We start from the raw sequence: 21,775 nt of genomic DNA on the forward strand, positions 1-21,775 counted from the left end.
AACAGCTGAAGTATAAGTGTGTCGTCTTATATACTGCAGAAACACAGGTTGCAGAATCAACAGACACATTTCCCAAAGACATTTCTATGATTAAAACGAAGTATTGAACAATGCAGCAGAATTTGTTTTATGGCTTAACCAACACTTTTTTGGGGGCCAAATCCTGTCCTTTAGGGTCACTAACAAATTTCATCCACCACCACCCAGTGCACTCTCTGTATGTGCCCCTCATGATAGAGTTACCTTTCCCATCCAGATATTTTCAGCAGGGCTCGTGATGGGTCAGGATATGTATCAGAGGAAAGGAAACAACTTTCCCCCATGCTTTCAATTCCACGCAGGGATCTCCATTTGTTCTCTGCTTCCAGTAGGACAGGTGTTACACTTTTTCAAAACCCTGACCTAGAAATAAGCTCAAAGATTATTTTCAATTAGTGCTTATTGACCTGGATTGCGGGGTGGGGGTCAACAAACAGTCCCAGCTATAGCAACATATGGTGAGAATATTGACTGACATTCTACATAATTTAGAATTTTCAGCTGAGTACAAAGGAGGGGGGAAAGAAAGAGACACATTATCATGGTTAAGGGCTGCTTCTTCCTCACTGACCAAAGCTAGAAAACATAGTACAAAGGCAAAACTCATTAACAGAAGAAGCTTCATTGAAGCAGAAAATGTATCTTGAATTGGCAGGCAGAAATGAAGGGACTCTGTTGCTAATTAGAGAGGTGACTATTTCAAAAAGGCAAAGACAAAAGAAACTCCCTTTATACTTCCTGTTTGTATGGTATAATAGTTAGATTTGTTGCCTAGAGTCAATATGTTGGTGGTTTCACACACAGAAAAGCAGCTTGGAAAAAACATTGGAGATTCTCATGGATACATTTCGTTTCTTAGTATGAAAATGAAAGGACCTGCCTCTGATTGTTATCATGAGCCTTTGGGAAAGATTATATTTCTAATTACTGTTGCCAGTAGCCTTCTTTTATGTTTTTTGATACATTATAATGATCAACCAAGCCAAGTTGTTACCTTTGGCCATGAGGGGAGGATTTCACACTTCAAAAATTAAAGATATAAGCAGACAGCAGTCACTTTGGGACCTGTGCCATGCATCTTGGATCTGCATCCTATTTAATTATAATGAGTTCTCTCAGTTCCAAATAAAATATTTTTACTAAAGGTTGAAATAGCAAATGAGGTCCGCTATCTCAATTGTTAAAGTCAGGCAACTACTATTCCTGCTAATCCATCCGCTTTCTACATACCACAGTAACAAGCAACAGGGGTAAGTGAGTGCTTTGAAGATTTTCACTTCTCTGTTAAAAATCAGAGTATTTTGCTACAATGTATACAGGACAAAGTGTTCATTAGGCTTTATGACCAAGAGATATAGGTTTTAGAAAGTAGGGTGACTGCAAGGAAATGTAAAATAAAATTAGGAATATGATGAAAAGGTTAAAGAATATCAGAAACTGTTCTGTCGCTTGGTTCAGCTGGAGGTCGTCTAATTCACCATTTTGTTCCTTTGTCAGTTGGTGTGATTAATTTGAAATCTTTTCAAATTACATTCCATTACATTATTTTATGGAATTATATGTAAATCTCTTCTCAGCTTTGTGTTCTCTCAAGCCTCTTTTGCACTGGAGGTTCATCATCAACAGAGCGACCAAAATATATCTGACTTCAGGGTAATGCATACATAACATCGATTGGCTGAGGACCTATTGCTGCGTAAACTGTCATGGCATATAATGCATACATAAAGAGGGCGCACCAGATTGTCTCAGACAAGTTTTCTAATATTATTTCTAATGTACCCTGACAGCCTGCACAGTCTCAGCTGTATGATATGTCAGTAGTCCTGGAAACCATGACAACTGCTTTTGTTATGTTTGTAATATTGTGCCTGATCCTTTCCCCTTAAATCAGTGCAAGCTTTTGTAATTAACATCAGGAAGCTCTCGGAACTACAAGGTGCATTATTATTTTCTCCTAAACTTGACCAAGGTTGTTTATGCATGGGTACTTTCACTCACATTCACCCCTCGTCTGTCTCAGTTGTTCCTTGGAGTTATGCATGAGTTTCCCCTCCATTAGAGATGACCTCGCTGCCAGTCCTCACAAATCCTGGTCCTTCCCATTCCTCTGTTTACCTGATTCTTCCCTCTCCCTTGAGCTCAGCCCAGGTAAAATCTCCATGGATAAGGCAAAGTACAGGACAGGCAAGCTTAGCTTCTCTCACAGCCAATTACAAAGCAGCATGTCCAGAGACAGGGATTCAAATACTTCCTGCTTCCTGGCAGCTCTTTCTGAGCAGAAGGAAGGCTTTTTAAAACCGAGGCTTGTATTTCCCCTCTCCCTTCTTTTCAGATTGCTCTGTTTTTTTGTTTTTGTTCTTACAATGCTTTTTTATGCGGCAATTATGCGGCAATTGAAAGCAGCATTTCAAGGGGTGGGGATTCAAATGCTTCCTGCTCCCTTGCTCCCTCAGAGCTCTTTCTGAGCAGAAGAAAGGCTTTTTAAAACCGAGGCTTGGATTTCTCTCCCCACCCCTCTTTTCAGATTGCTCCTGTTTTTGTTTTATGTTCTTACAATGCACTGTCCCTTTTATGCGGCAATTGGGTTGGGGTGAGGGAACTTTTCTCTCACTACGGCCAATTACAAAGCAGCATTTCAAGGGGTGGGGATTCAAATACTTCCTGATTTGAGTTTGGAGACTGCTGGTGCATAGACTCCCAACAGGAAAGTGTGGGTCCAGCAAGCAATGAGCCTCAGGTAAAAGTCCCAGGCATAAACGACCCAAGTGAGTTTTGTGCACACTTGATGCTCAATCAAATAAGATGGGAGTCCTTAGAAGGCTATCATGGACTATACCTAGCATGTACTTGGAAATTAGAAATCTGTACGCATACTTTAGTTCTATCATGCTCACAGCATTAGTATTTGCATGTGGTAGGCAGAGAGACTGAAGCTAAGGAGAAACGGTCTGCCGAAGGCTATAGCAGAAAGAAATTTTAACCAGGGCAGTCTGGCTCTCAGTTGTCTCTTAGCTACTACCCTACACTAGCTTTCTAGTAGACCATGATCAGCTTTGGCTATTCTTCACACTGGCAAGAAAGGAAGTGCAAGTGACTTGTTTCTGCCGGATAAAGAAATGAGGTCTAGACATGTAGCAAAAGGAAAAGGATTCCTTTCCTACTGGCAGAAGTGAAACAGCTCATTCTGCTGCCATAGCTATTCTATTCACCTTTATGTTTACATAAAGCACGGTTCTCTTTATGTCCTGTTCTTATAGAGAGAACTAATGCTTGCACGCAAGCTGGCAAACCTGTATTAGAACAGAATGATTCTGGAGGATGCTTTTATAAGGGCATAGTGTGTTGCACTGTTTGCTGTATGTATTCTCTTGCTTTTGCTGCATTGTTTTCTACTTCTGTTATCCTTCTTCTGTATTGCTTATGGTATGTCTTTGTCTTTTTTAAAATTCACATTGTCTTCTAATTTTGTAACCCCAGTCTTATTGCATTGTTTGCTGGATATCTTGCGCCGTTTGAGTGCATTGCTTTTATCCACTTTGTAATCCGCGCGGAAAGAAAAGCCGATTGTAAATGAAATAAAGAAATCAATAATAAAACCACACTGTCCCTTTTGTGACAGCTTGTCCACCTAAAACCTTTCTTCAAACTAGCCTGCACAGACAGTTACTTTAGCTTCCCACCATACCACAGACATTGGAAGGGGAGAAGGTGGTGTGAAGCTGTACAAATGAAAAATTCCAGAGCAGGACAGCAATGTTAGGCATCTTCAGCCCATACAACAGAGTCCTGCGGCACCTCAAAATCAAATTCATTGTCGCAGAAGCTGAGGTGAGCCAAAGCCCACTTTATCGGTCGCAAACCTGAAGCCATTTGTGACATCTAAACATGACACAGCATAATTTTACACATTACTATGACACAGCTGCCTTCAGCCAAGAGGATACCGTATATACCCGGGTATAAGCCGACCCGAGTATAAGCCGACCCCCCAAATTAGAGGCCAGAAAAGGGAATTTCTTATTGACCCGCATATAAGCCGAGGGGCAATAAGAAATTTCCTTTACCCGCAATGCTGCGCTCTAAAACGGCGGCCGCCATTTTAGAGCGCAGGGCCCCTGCCCCAGGTCGCCCTCCCACCGCCTCCCAGGCCCTCCCGACCCACCCCGACCCCAGTGCCATCCAAGTGGGGGAGGGGGAAAAGCCCCTGAACCCACTACTTACCTGGAGAGGCGGTGAAGCAGCGGCGGCGCGTCCTTCCTGGGCCATCAGGAGGCCCCTCCAGGCTGCTGCCGGCCAGAGGAAGGCACCCAGGCGCGTGGGCGGTAGCGGCGCGATGGGCAGGGGCCTCCCATGGCCCCTCCCGGCGGGGGAAAATGGCGGCGGGGGCCGAGGGGCCAGGGCAGCTTCCCTGCGGCTGCAGAGAGGCTGCCCAGGGCCCCTCCCGGCAGCTGCATGGAAGCCGCCCTGGCCCCCCGGCCCCCGCCGCCATTTCCCCCCGCCGGGAGGGGCCCTGGGCAGCCTCTCTGCAGCCGCAGGGAAGCTGCCCTGCCCTCCCGGCCCCCGCCGCCATTTCCCCCCACCAGGAGGGGCCCTGGGCAGCCTCTCTGCAGCCACAGGGAAGCTGCCCTGGCCCCCCCGGCCCCCGCCGCCATTTTCCCCCGCCGGGAGGGGCCCTGGGCAGCCTCTCTGCAGTCGCAGGAAGGCTGCCCCGGCCCTCCCCGGCCCCCGCCGCATTTTCCCCACCGGGAGGGGCCATGGGAGGCCCCTGCCCGTCGCGCCGCTACTGCCCACGTGCCTGGGTGCCTTCCTCCGGCCGGCAGCGGCCTGGAGGGGCCTCCTGACGGCCTGGAGGGGCCTCCTGCAGCCGCAGAGAGGCTGCCCAGGGCCCCTCCCAGCAGGGGGAAATGGCGGGGGCCGGCGGGGGCCAGGGCAGCTTCCCTGCAGCTGCAGAGAGGCTGCCCAGGGCCCCTCCCGACGGGGGGAAATGGCGGGGGCCGGCGGGGGCCAGGGCAGCTTCCCTGTGGCTGCAGAGAGGCTGCCCAGGGCCCCTCCCGGTGGGGGGAAATGGCGGGGGCCGGCGGGGGCCAGGGCAGCTTCCCTGCGGCTGCAGAGAGGCTGCCCAGGGCTCCTCCCAGTGGGGGAAAATGGCGGCGGGGGCCGGGGGGGCAGGGCAGTCTCTCTGCAGCTGCAGAGAGGCTGCCCAGGGCCCCTCCCAGTGGGGGGAAATGGCGGGGGCCGGCGGGGGCCAGGGCAGCTTCCCTGCGGCTGCAGAGAGGCTGCCCAGGGCCCCTCCCAGCGGGGGGAAATGGCGGCGGGGGCCGGGGGGGCAGGGCAGTCTCTCTGCGGCTGCAGAGAGGCTGCCCAAGACCCCTCCCGGCGGGAGAAAATGGCGGTGGCTCGGCGGCGGCGGTAAGTTTCCCCCTCCCTCCTCCCTCCTTCTCCCTCCTTCCCCCTTCTACCGTATTGACCCGTGTATAAGCCGAGGCCGGCTTTTTCAGCCCTTTTTTTGGGCTGAAAAACTAGGCTTATACACGAGTATATACGGTAACTGGAGTATAAATATTTTAATAAATTAATACGTTTTAAAACTCTTTTTTAAAACTAGGTCCTCACAATTCTGTTTTATGTATTTTTTTTTAATTTGGATACTTTTCTCCAGCAAAGCAAGACTCAAAGTGGCTTATAAACAAACAGCGACAAAAACAAACAAACTACAGTCTAATAATTACAATATAATAAAACACAGAAACAGCAGCCAGGGGTTGGACTGAGCAGCTGAAGCAATTCAGCCCATGATGGGACAGTCCTGCAAGCCGCAGGTAGCAGCTCCTTTTCAAGCCTGAGCAGCCAAGGGGGTGGGGGTTGAGCAGCTGGAGGGACGCGGTCCTTGGTACAACTGGCGAGCAGCAGCACAAGTTGTTCTTGTGTTTACAATTTAATAATATTAATACTTAAAAGTGCAGTGTTCTCCTTAAGTGCTCAAAGCGCTTTATAAGCACATTATCCGTATAACTCTTACCCCTCCGTAAGCTGAAAAACAGTTTCCTAAAAGGGCCTAGAAAGTTAGGGTTGCCAACCTCCAGGTACTTAACAAACAACAACAAGCACTGATGGCACACAACTTATATAATGGTATAGGTACAGAGTCCCATACAATATATAACAATATACAGAACAACCATATAGTCCTGAAAAAATCTGTGATGATTACTGAAGGCATGGTGCTGCGCCGAGTGGCAACGCGTCTCCAGCCGAAGCGAAGGCAAAGCAGCGCTCTGTAGAAGGTAGGTGGAAAACCCCGACAAGAGTTCCGTAGCGCAGGACATGGAGGAACATGTGTCAGTGCGTTCAATAATGTGGAATTTGTCTAAATGAGCCACAATTATGGCATAATTCTACTTCATCCCGAGATGGGAGACCGGTAAAACCCATTTTGCCGTGGCTTTATCTATCGGGGAAGTATGGCATAGCGAGAGATGACTATCTATTTCTATAATAACAAAATACAGTTTAAATGGGATTCATAAATACTTATCACTAAACTTATTAATGCTAATATTGAGAAGAAGTGAGTATTACATACCAAACACTGAGAAGCATGTAGCTTACAGATCGAAGGATGGCTAATAGCGATCTTACAACAGTAACAGCCTGATTTTTATGTGTACTAATTGGCTACAGGTGTGACTGCAAGAACTAGTCTTAAAGGAATATACAATATATAAAAAAGAACACTACAATTGCTACAATGTCTTATACAAGAAAGGCATTATAAAGGTGACTACATTATAAATACCTGACATATAGTAATCAATATTTACAAAAAACAAGTATAATCAGAAGCTGAATTCAGTCCATGGGGAGATAAAGTATTAAAAAGAAAAATGAAGTGTGATTCCTGCTGGGAAAGAATTCTGTCAATAGTTTGTTTTGAATGCAATTTGGATCTATATTGCCAAATTACAAAAAAATTGTATTTCCTTGTCCAGATGATGTAAGGCTTGATAATGTGAAACTAAGGGGGCTTCAAACACGTGATCTGTGTTCACCCACTCTTAATTTAATTTGTCTCCTTGTTTTGCCCACATATAAGAGCCCACAGGGGCATCTGAGAATGTAAATTACATTTTTGCTAGTGCAGTTAGAAAATTGTCTCAATTTAAACACAAAATTGGAGCTAGTGCTCTTGAACTCTTTCACTGGTAAAGTGAAAGGACACGTTACATTCTCTGCAATGAAAATGGCCCAAAGGCATGTTGGAAGTGTGTTTGGGCAAAATATCTGAGTGCGTGAGATAGTCCCTGAGAGATCTAGTTTTGCGATATCCAAAACAGGGCGTGTTATCACAGCCCGGCAATCCCCTACTAAGTGCCAGCGTTTTAAAATAATATTTTGGATATCTCTCATATAGCTGGTAAATTCCAGTGAAGATGTAATGCCTGTATATGAAGGATGTTGTTTATGGGCAAATAATTGAGAACTATCTAGGGTATCTACTCTGGTTCTAGCACGTTGGATTACTCACTGTGGATAGCCCCTTGTCTCCAAGGTTCTAGATAAAGATGCTGCTGCTGTTACATAATGCGGCACACAACAAGCCATAATTGTGGCTCATTTAGATGAATTCCACATTATTGAATGAGCTGACACATGTTCCTCCATGTCCCGCGCTACGGAACTCTTGTCCGGGTTTTTCACCTACCTTCTACGGAGAGCCACTTTGCCTTCGCTTCGACTGGAGCCATGTTGCCACGCGGCACAGCACCATGCATTCTGTAATCATCACAGATTTTTTTGGGACTATATGGCTGTTCTGTATATTGTTATATATTGTATGGTATTCTGTACCTATACCATTATATAAGTTGTGTGCCATCAGTGCTTGTTGTTTGTTAATTTCCTACTTAAGCACTAGGTTTGTTTGGAACCTCCAGGTACTAGCAGGAGAAATCCTGCTATTACAACTGATCTCCAGCTGATAGAGATCAGTTCACCTGGAGAAAAGGGCAGCTTTGGCAATTGGACTCTATGGCATTGAAGTCCCTCCCCTCCCCAAACCCCACCCTCCTCAGGTTCTGCCCAAAAAACCTCACAGCTGACTTATGGTGACCCTGTAGGATTTTCAAGGCAAGAGACTTTCGGAGGTGGTGTGCTATTGTGATGGGCCCAAAGTTACCCAGCAGGTTTCCTGTGGAGGAGTGGGGGAATCGAACCTGGTTCTCCAGATTAGAGTCCACTGACTGCAGCATTGTACTCTATTTGCTATAGGAAAATAACAGTGTGTAGTTTATTCAACAAATGCTAGTGCTATGGTAGCAGATATTCCCTATGAATAATTTATGGCATTCATAAACATTATCATGTGCTATACTAGTTAAGGAGGGTTAGGCTGATCACTGAGTTCTCCCAACTAGCCATGTGGAGCCTCTTTAAATGGACTGGCAATCCTGTATATGACAGGTCCTACTCTATGATGTTTATTACTCTGCCATCACATGCAAGTTTCTTTTTTTGGCATGAGCTGGCAATTGTTCAGCCAACGTTTCCAGTGGCATACCAAACAGAGAACCCGGCTGCAATGCCAGATAGAAGAAGAAGAATTAGTTTTTATATGCTGACTTTCTCTATCACTTAAGGCAGAATCAAACCAGCTTACAATCACCACCCCTTCCCCTCCCCACAACAGATCACCTGTGAGGTAGGGGCTGAGAGAGCTCTAAGAGAGCTGTGACTAGCCTAATGTCACCCAGCTGGCTTCATGTGTAGGAGTGGGGAAACCAAACCAGTTCACCTGATTAGCGTCCGACACACATGTGGAGGAGGAGTGGGGAATCAAGCCTAGTTCTCCAGATCAGAGTCCACCGCTCCAAACCACCGCTCTTAACCACGACACCACTGGCTTTCTACCCAGATACTCAGGTATGGGTGGGGAGTTCTGCACACAAAGACAATATGTATCACCTTTAATAGATCCACATCTCTAGCAGTGTTAGTGGAAACAGTGATGGAAATGTATAGGACAACAAAAAGGTTGGCTAGGAATAGCAGTAGTAAATGTTCAACAAGCACCATCTTCTTAAGGCCCCCCAAAATACATCCTATCTAACAAAGATTTCTTGGACATCATTCAGTGGAATTTCATTCCATGTCATGTGTTTACATTACGGGTGTTGATATTATGTGACCTTGGCATAGTCACACACCTTTTGATTCTAATAGCATTTATCTCTGATTTACTGTTTGTACAGTGCAACAGAAGTATAAATATTTATTCCCTCCTGCACTTTGAAAAAGCAGAGGGAAGATTTATATAAGCGGAACAAAGATTCTGTTTAGTATTTTGTCGTTCTGGCTTCTGCAGAGCCTGTGGAATTGAACAAAAAGAGACAAGGCTAAGACTGAAGAATCTTCTAAAAAGGATAAAAAAAATATTACTACTACACTGATCATTTGCTGAGTGATCCTACCACTACAGAGGTGCACTTAGAAATCCAAACAAACCTGCTCTTTTCTTTAATGTATTTAACAAGCTGGGGACCTGTGAGTACTTGCAAGAAGAAATCTTCTCCCACACGTCCTTTCCTCCAGTTCCATTTGGCCACCCTCCTGCTAAATTCCTACTTTCTTTCACCACCCCACAATCTTACCCCCATCACCCACCCTCCTGATTTTTCTTTTCTCTTCCTAGTCCCCTTGCTCAGCTGCCCGCCCATCCTATCTCCCTTTATTGGATCGCTTTCTCACTCTTATATCCTCCACTATTTCTATTCCATCCTCTTTCCCCCACTTCTGCTTCCCTCCTAGAAACCCCCCAAATTCCCCCCCTTTGCATCTGCATATGTGACAACTTGCTGTTCCTTTGTAGAGAGATTACGCCCTGCCCCCCAATTTTCTCCCAGGTTTGTAGAAACATCTACCTTAGCACGAGTTGAAGAAGAAATGGCTCTCCTCTGGCTGTTCTGCCTCTTCCACACGGTCAACACATTTTGTGCTGAACTAGCAAAGCTACCAAATGACACAACATCAAACATCAGTGCAAATGCAGACATGCATATTCAAGATAAGACGTTACATCCCGGTGACCTGTCAAAAAAATACATTTACTAGGATAAAAGTCTACACTACAGGAAATTGAAATCCTCTTGAAACTGTCGAGGCTCTTTCGATAGTATTCAACAATGTAAAGAATAGATATAATGGTTAATCAACAAGAGAGAATTGCCATTTGTGTGTCACTTGGAAGGAGGGCAACAACCAAAACAACAGTGTCCCTCTTTCACTGCCACGAGCAGAGTAAATTCCAGCTTGGACAGGATGATCAAAGTTCTGTCATGCTGGTATTTCCCCTATGCCCCAAGAGAAGTAAAAGCAGAAGCAACTGTTGAAACGTCTAAGACCACCACATAATTTTATTACGTGCTGTTCTCTAAATTCTTTTTCTCTGCAATTTTGTATATTTCCGTATTGCTCTTAATTTAATGATTACTGCAGTTGTAAGGACTCTCTCGGAATTTGTGATGTTTTTTTTTATTGTAGCCAGCTGTGTGGGTGGCCAATGTTGGTAAAAAGCAGGATATAAATATAACTGAAAGCCTTTCAAACAAGTGTTTCAGAAATAGAACCCCATATTAGAACAAACACTGAATTACTGTTTTGCATCCACACAGTGCCTGTGGAGAGACTTTCACTGGGGTACACTAAACCTAACATTCAATAAAAAGAAATTAAAATAACAAAGTAATAAAACAAATAGCAGTAGCAGCTGGCAGTTTGATGCGCTATCCTGGAAATCCCATTTTAATTTATGGAATGGTTATGAGTGCCTGTCAGAAAACCAGAGAAAATTGATGGATTTTATGGTGTGATCAAGTACTACTGAATGTGCTTTTTGTATCTATTCAATGGATTTTAACTATACCTTGAGATGTATTTTATCTTCATATTGGACAATGCCTTGTAACTTATTTAAGCATGAGAAAGAATAGAGACTCTGGGAATTAGGCCAGATTACAAGACAAAATATAGCATGAATATATAAAGTAATATTTAAGGATGTTTGTAGAGATCAGGATACATCAGTTTACAAAGATTCTTTTTATTGTGTTAAAAGTGAAAAGATGACTGCATATTATTTTATTATGAACATATAAATGTATTAAACTGAGAGACAGATCATTATTTTGAGCCCAGTACTGCCTATTAGAGCTGGCAGCAACTTTCCAGGATCCATTTAAGCAGGTATCATGGATTGGCTCAGGCAAATTCTGAAAACGTTGCTTCTTCGCTGAGAAGGAATGCTTCCCTTCCTTTTCCAAGAATGGACACTAGATAGTGTTAACACAGAAACTAACATTGGGGCAAGTTTTAAAAGTACTGACAGCAGACTCCTTATGTCCTCATAGTGATTCTACAGATGCAGCCAATGGAAGATCTCACACGGCTTGGACCTGTGCTCCACTTTTCCCCCTTTTACAGAAAAATTTCAACTGTCCTTTTAAAGAAACAAAATGAAGACTGAAAAGGGAGCACACTGAAAATGGGATCTTCGGTAAGCACCATGGAGAAGTGTAAAAACAATACATCCTCACCAGTAGAGCAATCTAAAAGGAGAAACTGACACACACTGATCTGGATTCAAAGCATTACCAGTAAAGTGAAGCTGGAAGAGTGGGAGTTCTTCTATCTTTGCCTTTGCCTGCTGCCTGCTGACGCTCCTGAAACTGCTCTTGAGGGTTAAAAAGCCTCAGGAAAAGCATGGGGGCAAAGCGGGGGTCTGTAGTGGGATGGGGCAATCAATGAAAATCACCCCCAGTCACTCCTGCCAATGGAAAGCCTGTTCTACTGGCATAATTCTTATTAAGCTGGCAGAATAGCACCTTTGGATCCAACCTCTTTGCAAGCTCCCTCAGGATGAGGACCGACGTGAGTCAGTGCAATCAGACAGTTGTCAGCAATTGAAATCTGCACCCATGAAAGAAATATTCCTTAAAAGGAAATTTAAGTATCAGAGGGGTAAAAACTGAAATTGTGCTATGGTTGACAGAGATGGACAGTATCCCAAAAGTTGAGATTCTAGGATTAGGAAGAAGAATAAACTCTCTTAACAAGGTTAGCGATTTGGGAACGATCACCACTTCTCAGTGCAGCTTGTAACAAATGGAGATTCACAGCAGTTCGGCATGGAAATTATATTGACATAGTAAAAATGGGGGGGGGGTCTAATTCTAAATATCTCACAGAAAGCTATTTGATGCTCTTTCTGATGATAATCTTGCATGTAGAAAGCACCAAATGTTCAAAATGATCATGAAGGAACAAAGGCCACCATGCTGCTGGTGTGGTGGTGGTGGAATTAAATGATACGTTGCTCAGAGACAAGATTGCAAGCAAGAGCTTCTGAAGCCAATTACAAAGGCACAAAGAGGATTTATTAGAGTATGTATAATTAAACTGTAGAGTGCCCCTACTGCAGAAAGATATAAAAAAGTGATTGAAGAGATTGAACTTGCACCCACTGTTGGGTAGGTTGCATGTACACTGAGTCATGACTGTAATTGTAAGCATATAGTTATCCGAATCCTGCATATAGACACCAACATTTTCAATTCTCATACAGATGCCTAAGTAGTAATCTAAGCAATTACCAGTCCATCAGGAAATATGGAACTCTCCTTACAGAACTAGTTCGATTAAATTTTAAAATGCTATGTTATTAGGTTAAAAAAAACATTTCTGGCTATTTCACAAAGGCCAGAGAGCTCACCCTGAGCACTCAATATTCAAACACTGTGCATACCGTTTATTCAATACACACTGGTACAAATTTATTTCATTCAGTACAAGGTCCCTTTCACATATGCAGCCAGGAGTGTGAAAGCTAGCCACTTCCACATCATGCAACTGCATGCTGCAGGGAATACGTGTAAATGTTCCAATCACATGGATCATTCTCATGATGTTGACAACCCACTGGGAGAAACAATACTGATATGGTGGAAAATACTATGCAATAAGCCCTGCCCGTACAATCATGTTTTCATATGGGTGCATCTTTGTTGAGTAGCATGTGGAAACAGTTCCAAGTCTGCTGGCTGTGCATATAAAAGAGGATTAAGAGGTACACAAGATAGCAACAAGAGCCCCGTAGTGCAGAGTGGTAAGCTGCAGTACTGCAGTCCAAGCTCTGCTCACGACCTGAGTTCGATCCTGACGGAAGTTGGTTTCAGGTAGCCGGCTCAAGGTTGACTCAGCCTTCCATCCTTCCGAGGTTGGTAAAATGAGTGCCCAGCTTGCTGGGGGTAAAGGGAAAATGACTGGGGAAGGCACTGGCAAACCACCCCGCAAACAAAGTCTGCCTAGTAAACGTCGGGATGTGACGTTAACCTATGGGTCAGTAATGACCCGGTGCTTGCACAGGAGACCTTTACCTTTTTTCTTAAAGATAGCAACAGTATCCTTAGCTGCCATCTACCGGGACATATTTATCTGGTATAACCAGTCTTTAGAAGGTATAAGAAACCTGAATTGCATATATTATGTACTCTGCTCTAAGCAAATATTCTCCATGAGGTAACATGGTTTACTAAATCAGGACATCCACATTCAAGCCAAGGCTGTGGTTCAATGCACAGGTGAGTGCCAGCCCTATAGATTAGTTGCAGCTTCTACAGTGAACAGTTATTTGTATAGTGATTGTAGCTTCTATTTGGCAAAGGGAGCGGACACATTCTCTTTTGAACTATTTGCATAAAACGTCCCTTACTGCAAAAGAACAGAGGTATAGCCAGTCTCTTCGTAGCTTTAGAGCTGAAACAATACTTTGGTCACAATCCCTATGAACTTTCAGAACTTGGATACATACCCTTCCACATCTTATCTTTGTCTACTTATTATGAAGCACAAGCTTATGAGCCAGACTAATGAAATAACCCAAAGTGGTGTTCTATGTATTAAAGCAGGGGTATCAAATATAAGTCCGCGGGCCGGATCTGGCCCCTTGAGAGCTCTTATCCGGCCAGCAAGCCAGCTGAGGAAGCCACCCACACACACACACTTTTGATCCGGGCTACCGAGGCATGGCCCGGCCAAGTGATATTTATATCATATCTGGCCCTCATAACAATTGAGTTCAACATGCCAAGTAAAGACTATACCAGTTTAAAGAAGAGGCCAGCTCTTTCTTTTCTCAGCCACATTCTCAAGCACAGTTTTGTATTGTGGTCTCATAAGAATTATATACAACAGGAAGCAATAGACAAGCAGCCTAAAAACAGGGAGAAGAACTAAACTCTGATCTCAAATTGCAATATGTTCCTATAACGCTTACAGGTTTTCCTTGTATGTGAATTTTTCCAGAGATTATTTCCAGCTTCTCGGCATAGTATTATCTAAGTAATAAGATTTCACACCAGTTTTTAACCCTGGCAACTGGGTAAAACCAATGTGATTATTCTTCCAGATATACAAGGAAATGAAAGTTCTTTTATTAATAAAGGTAGACTACTGGTCAATCTATCTTAATACTGTATTCAGACTGGCAGCATATCCCTAAGATCACAAGTGCATCTTTTCTAGACACTGTACTAATACATCACTATCAGTCCATTCCTTGGGTAGAAGTATTGTAGTCTCCTAGGGATGGAGTTGGAGAAAATGCAGTAACTACCGGTAGTAGGCTTGACTGGAGTACAAACGATGTTTTGATAATTGCTTGCCTCTACCAACCTCTCTATTTTAACAAGCTGATTGTTAAACTATATTTAATGATTTGAAGATTGTATGGCTCTTCCCATTTTTTCAACTTACGTTTCTTGATACTTTGATCAAACTTGTTTTAAAGACTACTATTCTTCCTTTGTTTCATTTTGGGCTTATTTTTTATTTTAATCTTTGCTAAACAATTTCAGTCAAATTACTGCAATAAATAGCAACTGTAAGAAAATCAATATAACACTCCTTTTTTACATTTCACTGTCAGGATTTTGAGAAATGTATTTATATAAGCGCGCCTTTGGTGTGTTGCTTATTTTCCCCTACACCATGTAGAAGATATTACTTCCACATTGGTAGCTGCTTCATATACTGAAGACAACGTAATAAACTGAAAGCACCATCCCTCAGGAAAAGACAAACAGCTGCTCTGAAACAGTTTTCTACAGAGGTTCTTAAATAAGAGTCCCTAAAACTGTGTTGCATAAAGCAAATTTTTTGAAAAGATTTTGAGCATCTGTTTATTATACCTCCTTCCAATAAACCAGAATGCTTGTTTAAAATGCAACGGTCTTCTCAAATCCTATGCTCAGACCTTTTGTACCTTCAAAGTTAATATACTAATTAAACATTTAAGCGTGTTAAGTTACTGAAAGAAAAAAGACATATTAACATGAAAAAACACATTTTATTGCACTTAAGTTATAAGAAAATAAAATTTCTAAGTGAATCAAATCATAGACACAATCCCTTTAAAGGTTGTTTTCCTCAATCCTGTCAGGTTGTTACATAACTAAAATTAACAAACTGAAATCTGATTTCTTAAAATAAAAAAATCAGACTATAAATAAACCAAAAAAGGAGGGGGAAAAAAACAAGATCGCCTAGGATACAGTGTTAAATCACTTTCACAGTTCAGCTGGAGTTGTGGCTCTGGGAGAATGAGGCAAACCACGTGACATTTTCATTCTTTGTGTGTGTGTGTGTGACAACTTTACCACAAAAAACCAAAGCATTTTCACTCTGTCAGTTTTTCACTGCCATAAAACTGTAACAGTTATTTCTCTTCAAATTCCGTAAAACACTAAGACTGACCAGCAATTTTATTTTCATTTTTGTATGCTTTTTTTTAAAAAAAATATCTTGTCAGTTTCATTATGTCTGTTTATTCCATTCACCACAGCCCTCACAAAGAAAACGTTTCCCCACAGAACAGGCTACAAGAGCTTTGTTCTAAGGAATGTGTTTTAATTTTTGCCCAGAAAAAAAAGGAAAAAAAAGAAAATAAGCTTTGCACACACTCTCGATTCATTACTTGCAAGCAAACTTCACTCTAAATTGTCTGAAACTCTTCCACTCTCAGCCTCTTAGAGGCACAGTTGGCTCAAGTTTCAGTGGCAAAAAAGTCTTTTTTTTTTTCGGTAACCAAACTAGAGCAAATTTGGAATTCAGTCTGGGACTAAAACGTCACAGCAGAAAAAAAATAAAAATAATTTGCTTTTTTTTCTTCTTCTTCTTTCATTTAGCAGCATAAATAAGTTTGGCCACTGGGAATACAGTACAGGGGCGGGACAACAATCCCATAGCTGAAGACCTACTTCTAGCACCAGCATCATGTATTGACTCCATCTGAGGAACCCTTAGAACACCCCGGACGACTCGCCACCTCAGAGCAACGTATGCATTGAAGAGCAGAGGTGGAAGCAACAGTAAATAGATCAACAGAGGCTAATACTGTGATTGACATTGGCAATGGTTGGCAAAATAAAAAAAGCTGTAAAACTGTACAAAAAACAATTCACAGTAAGATTTTTTTTAGCTGTTCCACATATGAGAAAGGACCCTTTGCTGTCACAGATGCTCTCTTGCTTGAAAGACAATCAGTAACTGATATTGGAGGTATGAAGCTCCCTTCTAGATTTCTGTGGTAAGAGAACAGGGTTAAGAAGTACTGTAGCAACTTTTGCAATCTCCACCATGTTCAATGAGCACTGAGAGAGAGAAAAAATAAAAAGAAACAATTGCACCTGGCTTGATTTTGAAAGTCTCTTTTGCAAAGCTGCCCCCCATTCAAAAGTGAAGCCTTTGATGTAACGAGACAGCAAGTGCCTCTCTTGTCAGTTACAGTTTGTCATCTTTTTCTCTTCTTCCTTCTTTTGTAGCCTGTAGGTCTTTAGGATCTGTTGCCCCAAGCCAACATCCTGCACCACCAAAGGACAAGGGTGGTTTTTTTTCCTTTTTGCAGAGGGAGAGAGGGAGGGGAGGACAGAACAATGTTTGCCTTTCTGGACAAAATAATCTTTTCAAGCTTCACTTTATATCCACGTCAAAGTCCAACACCAGCAGCTTGGTTTCCTCAGTCCCATTCCGGCTTCCAACGGCACACACTAGCTTCGTGTTGGAGGCTCTGATCCGCCATACGACACCTCCACTCCCTCCGCTTTCCAATGTAACTAGATTTCGGATAAATTCACCCGTTTTCAAGTCCCAAAGTTTCACAGTCCCATCATCTGAGCTGGTAATTACAAAGTTCTTGTTGAACTGTAAACAGGTCACAGCACTTTGATGCTTGTTGGGACCTGGAACAAAAAACAGCAACAAAATTGTACATATGACATGACATCACTGGCTACAGAACTGAAAGCCAGATTTTTATTTACACTATATTTTTACACATCAATAGAACTAGAGTTGATAAACAGCATAGTTAAAAACAGAAAACCATGCAATTTGCTAATGGCTAATAAAGTGAAGGATGTACTCAAAACTCCAAAAACACCTGCCATAGAGAAGCGTTAACTGAGGGAATGATTAGCAAGACACGAAAACAAACTGATCTAGGCAGAACAAAGCAACCCAACTATTCTTAATACTTGGGAAAGACCAGCTGCTGCTAAGCCACTCAAAAAAACTTTAATCTGCAATGTTCAAAGGTGCTTTGTAACAATACGCTGATTACATAAAAAGTAGGGCTCTTGAGAGTCGGAGGGAGGCAAGCAACCACGTAGCAAACTGTGCTTTCTCATGGCATCTTCTACTAGTAATGAGCCTTGCACAATCATGAGCAGAGAGTCTGCCCTGGTCCTTCAGAATTTAGACCGGTAGCTGCCTAAGCACTGTTTGCCAACGCAGCATGAGCACGATCTCGGCTAAAGCCATCACTTTCCTCTTAAGAGGGCATGGAGAGTGCTGGAACTACTGATCTTTCTCCACTTGGAGAAACATAACACGGTACAGTAGCTCTCTGTATGAGTCTCTCATGGACACAGCAAAAGAGAAAAGGGAACAGAGCTGCCTGCCTGGGAGAACACAATGATGCCATTCTGATTGTTCTGTCTCTGTTGAACCAGAAAAGAGACTGGCGGTCACTGTGGAACGGCTTGTTTAGACCACAGGCAAGTGATGCTTATTTGTCTTATCTGAAGGATCAATGCCCAGGAAAACTACACCTGCTGTGGAAGAGATCATGCAAATGGGTGGTTGTGCTCCTTTTATCATGCCCAAAGCCACTCATAGTGGTTCCACATACGGGAAAATTGAGGCATCACTCTGGAAGCTGCCTTCTGTCTCTCAGGGATGGAGACGGAAAGAAAGAACAAGCACAGTAGTGACAAGGAAAAGGTGGGGATGGGCGGCAGCAGCAGAACATGCAAGGCTCAAGGATAGCTTTGGTTCTCATTTGCGAGTCTTCCTTCCTAGAGACATTTTCTCCTTTTATTTCAAACTGCACAAATATCTTTCAAGGGATTCAAGCACGAGTAATAAGGAAACTCCTGTTTCATTGAGCCATGGCGTTTGTTGATGGAGGAATCAAGCCTTCAAAAGGTTTCATTATTCTATAAGAACTAGTGGGTAAAAGTCAGTGCAAAATACATTTTGATAAAATGTTAAGAGTACAACAAACATCTGTTTATAAATGCTCAAAACATTTTCCTTTGGAAAGGAGAAGAAGAAGAAGAGTTGGTTTTTATATGCCGACTTTCTCTACCACTTAAGGGAGACTCAAACTGGCTTACAATCACCTTCCCTTCCCCTCCCCACAACAGACACCCTGTGAGGTAGGTGGGGCTGAGAGAACTCTAAGAGAGCTGTGACTAGCCCAAGGTCACCCAGCTGGCTTCATGTGTAGGAGTGGAGAAACAAATCCAGTTCACCAGATTAGCCTCTGCCATTCATGTGGAGGAGAGGGGAATCAAACCCAGTTCTCCAGATCAGATTCCACTGCTCCAAACCACCGCTCTTAACCACTACACCACGCTGGCTCTCTATATGTCTATAAGCCTGCACTGTACTGCACTGTATTTATGAAAAAGATCACTAAAAGCTTCGTTTCGTTCCCCCATTTTTCACATTTTAAACACTGCATATTCTTGGTAATCCTTCTTCTTGATTTATAGGAATAGACAATGCTTTCTTATCTTCACCCAATTAACCTTTAGGCAAAAGAATGTCTCAGTTAACTCCAAAATAAAGATACTGAGTAGCTGTTATAATGATTGTATCTGTGCATATTATTGTGGTATGTTTAATAATCCTGACCACATTTCTAGCTGTCTAAGCTTGCTTGCTCTTAACAGCAAGCACTTTTAATAGAATAATGCACATTCACTGATAAGAGTCAGTTCATAAAAATATGGTGCAGAAGAACAAAGAGATGGAGCAACAGTCATTAACGTGTTTGATTATGGCATTGTTTGCTACAGTGAGGGGAAAAAATATTTGATCCCCTGCTAAATTTGCCCGTTTGCCCTTTGATGAAGAAATGACCAGTCCATAATTTTAATGGTAGGTTTATTGAAGGTGTGAGAGACAGAATAACAACAGGAAAACCCCCAGAAACCCAGAAGACAAAAGTCAGAGATTGATGTGCATTATAATGAGTGAAATAAGTATTTGATCCCCTATCAACCAGCCAGATTAGGGTTAGGGTTAGGATTCTGCTGTCGACAGAAGCAATCAATCCATCAGATTCCAAACTAGCCACCATGACCAAGACCAAAGAGCTGTCCAAGGATGTCAGGGACAAGATTGTAGACCTGCACAAGGCTGGACTGGGCTACAAGACTATTGCCAAGCAGCTTAGTGAGAAGGTGACAACCCTAACCCTAACTGTCAACTTCCCTCAGTCTGGGGCTCCATGCAAGATCTCACCTCGTGGAGTTGCAATGATCATGAGAACGGTGATGAAGCAGCCCAGAACTACACGGGGGGGACTTGTCAATGATCTCAGGGCAGCTGGGACCATAGTCACCAAGAAAACAGTTGGTAACACACTACGCCGTGAAGGACTGAGATCTTGCAAAGCCCACAAGGCCCCCTTGCTCAAGACAGCACGTGTACAGGCCCGTCTGCAGTTTGCCAATGCACATCTGAATAACCCAGAGGAGAACTGGAAAATCGAGCTCTTTGGCATCAACTCAACCCGCCGTGTTTGGAGGAGGAGGAATGCTGCCTACGACCCCCAGAACACCATCCCCACCGTCAAACATGGAGGGGGACATATTATGCTTTGGGGGTGTTTTTCTGCTAAGGGAACAGGACACCTACATCGCATCGAAGGGACGATGTATGGGACCGTGTATCGTCAAATCTTGGGTGAGCACCTCCTTCCCTCAGCCAGGGCATTGAAAATGGGTCGAGGATGGGTATTCCAGCATGACAATGACCCAAAACACACGGCCAAGGCAACAAAGGAGTGGCTCAAGAAGCACATTAAGGTCCTGGAGTGGCCTAGCCAGTCTCCAGACCTTAATCCCATCGAAAATCTGTGGAGGAAGCTGAAGGTTCGAGTAGCTACACATCAGCCTTGAAATCTTACTGACTTGGAGAGGATCTGCAAAGAGGAGTGGGACAAAATACCTCCTGAGATGTGTGCAAACCTGGTGGCCACCTACAAGAAACGTCTGACCTCTGTAATAGCCAACAAGGGTTTTGCCACCAAGTACTAAGTCATCTTTTGCAAAGGGATCAAATACTTATTTCACTCATTATAATGCACATCAATCTCTGACTTTTGTCTTCTGGGTTTCTTGGGGTTTTCCTGTTGTTATTCTGTCTCTCACAGCTACAATAAACCTACCATTAAAATTATGGACAGGTCATTTCTTCGTCAGAGGGCAAACGGCCAAATTCAGCAGGGGATCAAATACTTTTTTCCCTCACTGTATTTGCTGTACTTCTTTCTTTATGCTTTAATGTGTTTCTGTTCTCCAAAATGTTAAGTGAGGTCATACACTTCTAGAACATTTTACTTAGTCCGCTGAATCAGTCCCTCAATGCTAGCAAGTAGATTTCCTAGCAAGTAGATTTCTAACAAATATCCCACTTTAGAAGCATCAAAAATGGTTGTTTTGTTCTCAGAGAAATGCTCCAAGACCCTTAACCATTCAAGATATGTAAGTTCATTTGAAAACTCAAAGCACAGCGCCCTGCTGAGCAAAGGCCACTGTAAGACAGTGGTGGGGTGGTGTCCAAGTAACCTGCTGGCAAATCCCAGCACTATCACAACAGTTTTTCCTTTTTTTATCTCTTGGGTAGCAACTGAGCATAAAACTCTCCAGAAGGTACTAACTTACTGCCGTACAAAAACAGATTGTGTGGTCATCTGTGCATCATGCAAATAGGCTCCATGCCTGCACAGAGCCTGAATCTGGAGTCTTCCAGAGCGAAGCCTTTTTGCATGAAATCTTCTTTCCCTTCTGAGCCTGCAGTCATCATCCATACCCAAGGAGAGGAACCATGCCTCTATCTTTAGTCTTTCTAAAACAACCCTGCAGCAGCTTTACAAGGCATCTGTGGCAGTGAAAGAGGGTGGACTACTGCACAACTGGTTGCTTGAAGTACATAAGTTACTAGTAAGCAACCTGTTGTGGAGTAGCCTCCCTGATCTTCACTATGGCTGTCTGCTGACTACAGTGTTCACCTCATCGCCATCTGGAAGCATCATTAAGATCACTTGTACCTCAACAGGTGTTCAGGGTGTTTCTTGCTAGATATGCTGAACGCATATCCACCATAGAAGGCT

General features: G+C 43.2%; 1 protein-coding gene across 2 annotated transcripts in view; it reads right to left on the reverse strand.

Annotated features, from left to right (window-relative positions):
* Window positions 1-15,419: 15,419 nt before the first annotated feature.
* FBXW7 (F-box and WD repeat domain containing 7) overlaps window positions 15,420-21,775 on the reverse strand; it is a 143,434-nt gene continuing 137,078 nt past the window's right edge. For both annotated transcript variants that reach the window (XM_056855171.1, XM_056855172.1), the window contains one exon: window positions 15,420-17,330. In XM_056855171.1, the coding sequence (XP_056711149.1) occupies window positions 17,062-17,330 (269 nt within the window). In that variant the 3' untranslated portion in view covers window positions 15,420-17,061. The remainder of the gene's footprint in view (window positions 17,331-21,775) is intronic.

The sequence above is a fragment of the Euleptes europaea genome, chromosome 9 (assembly GCF_029931775.1).
Source record: "Euleptes europaea isolate rEulEur1 chromosome 9, rEulEur1.hap1, whole genome shotgun sequence".
NCBI classification, from domain to species: Eukaryota; Metazoa; Chordata; class Lepidosauria; order Squamata; family Sphaerodactylidae; genus Euleptes; species Euleptes europaea.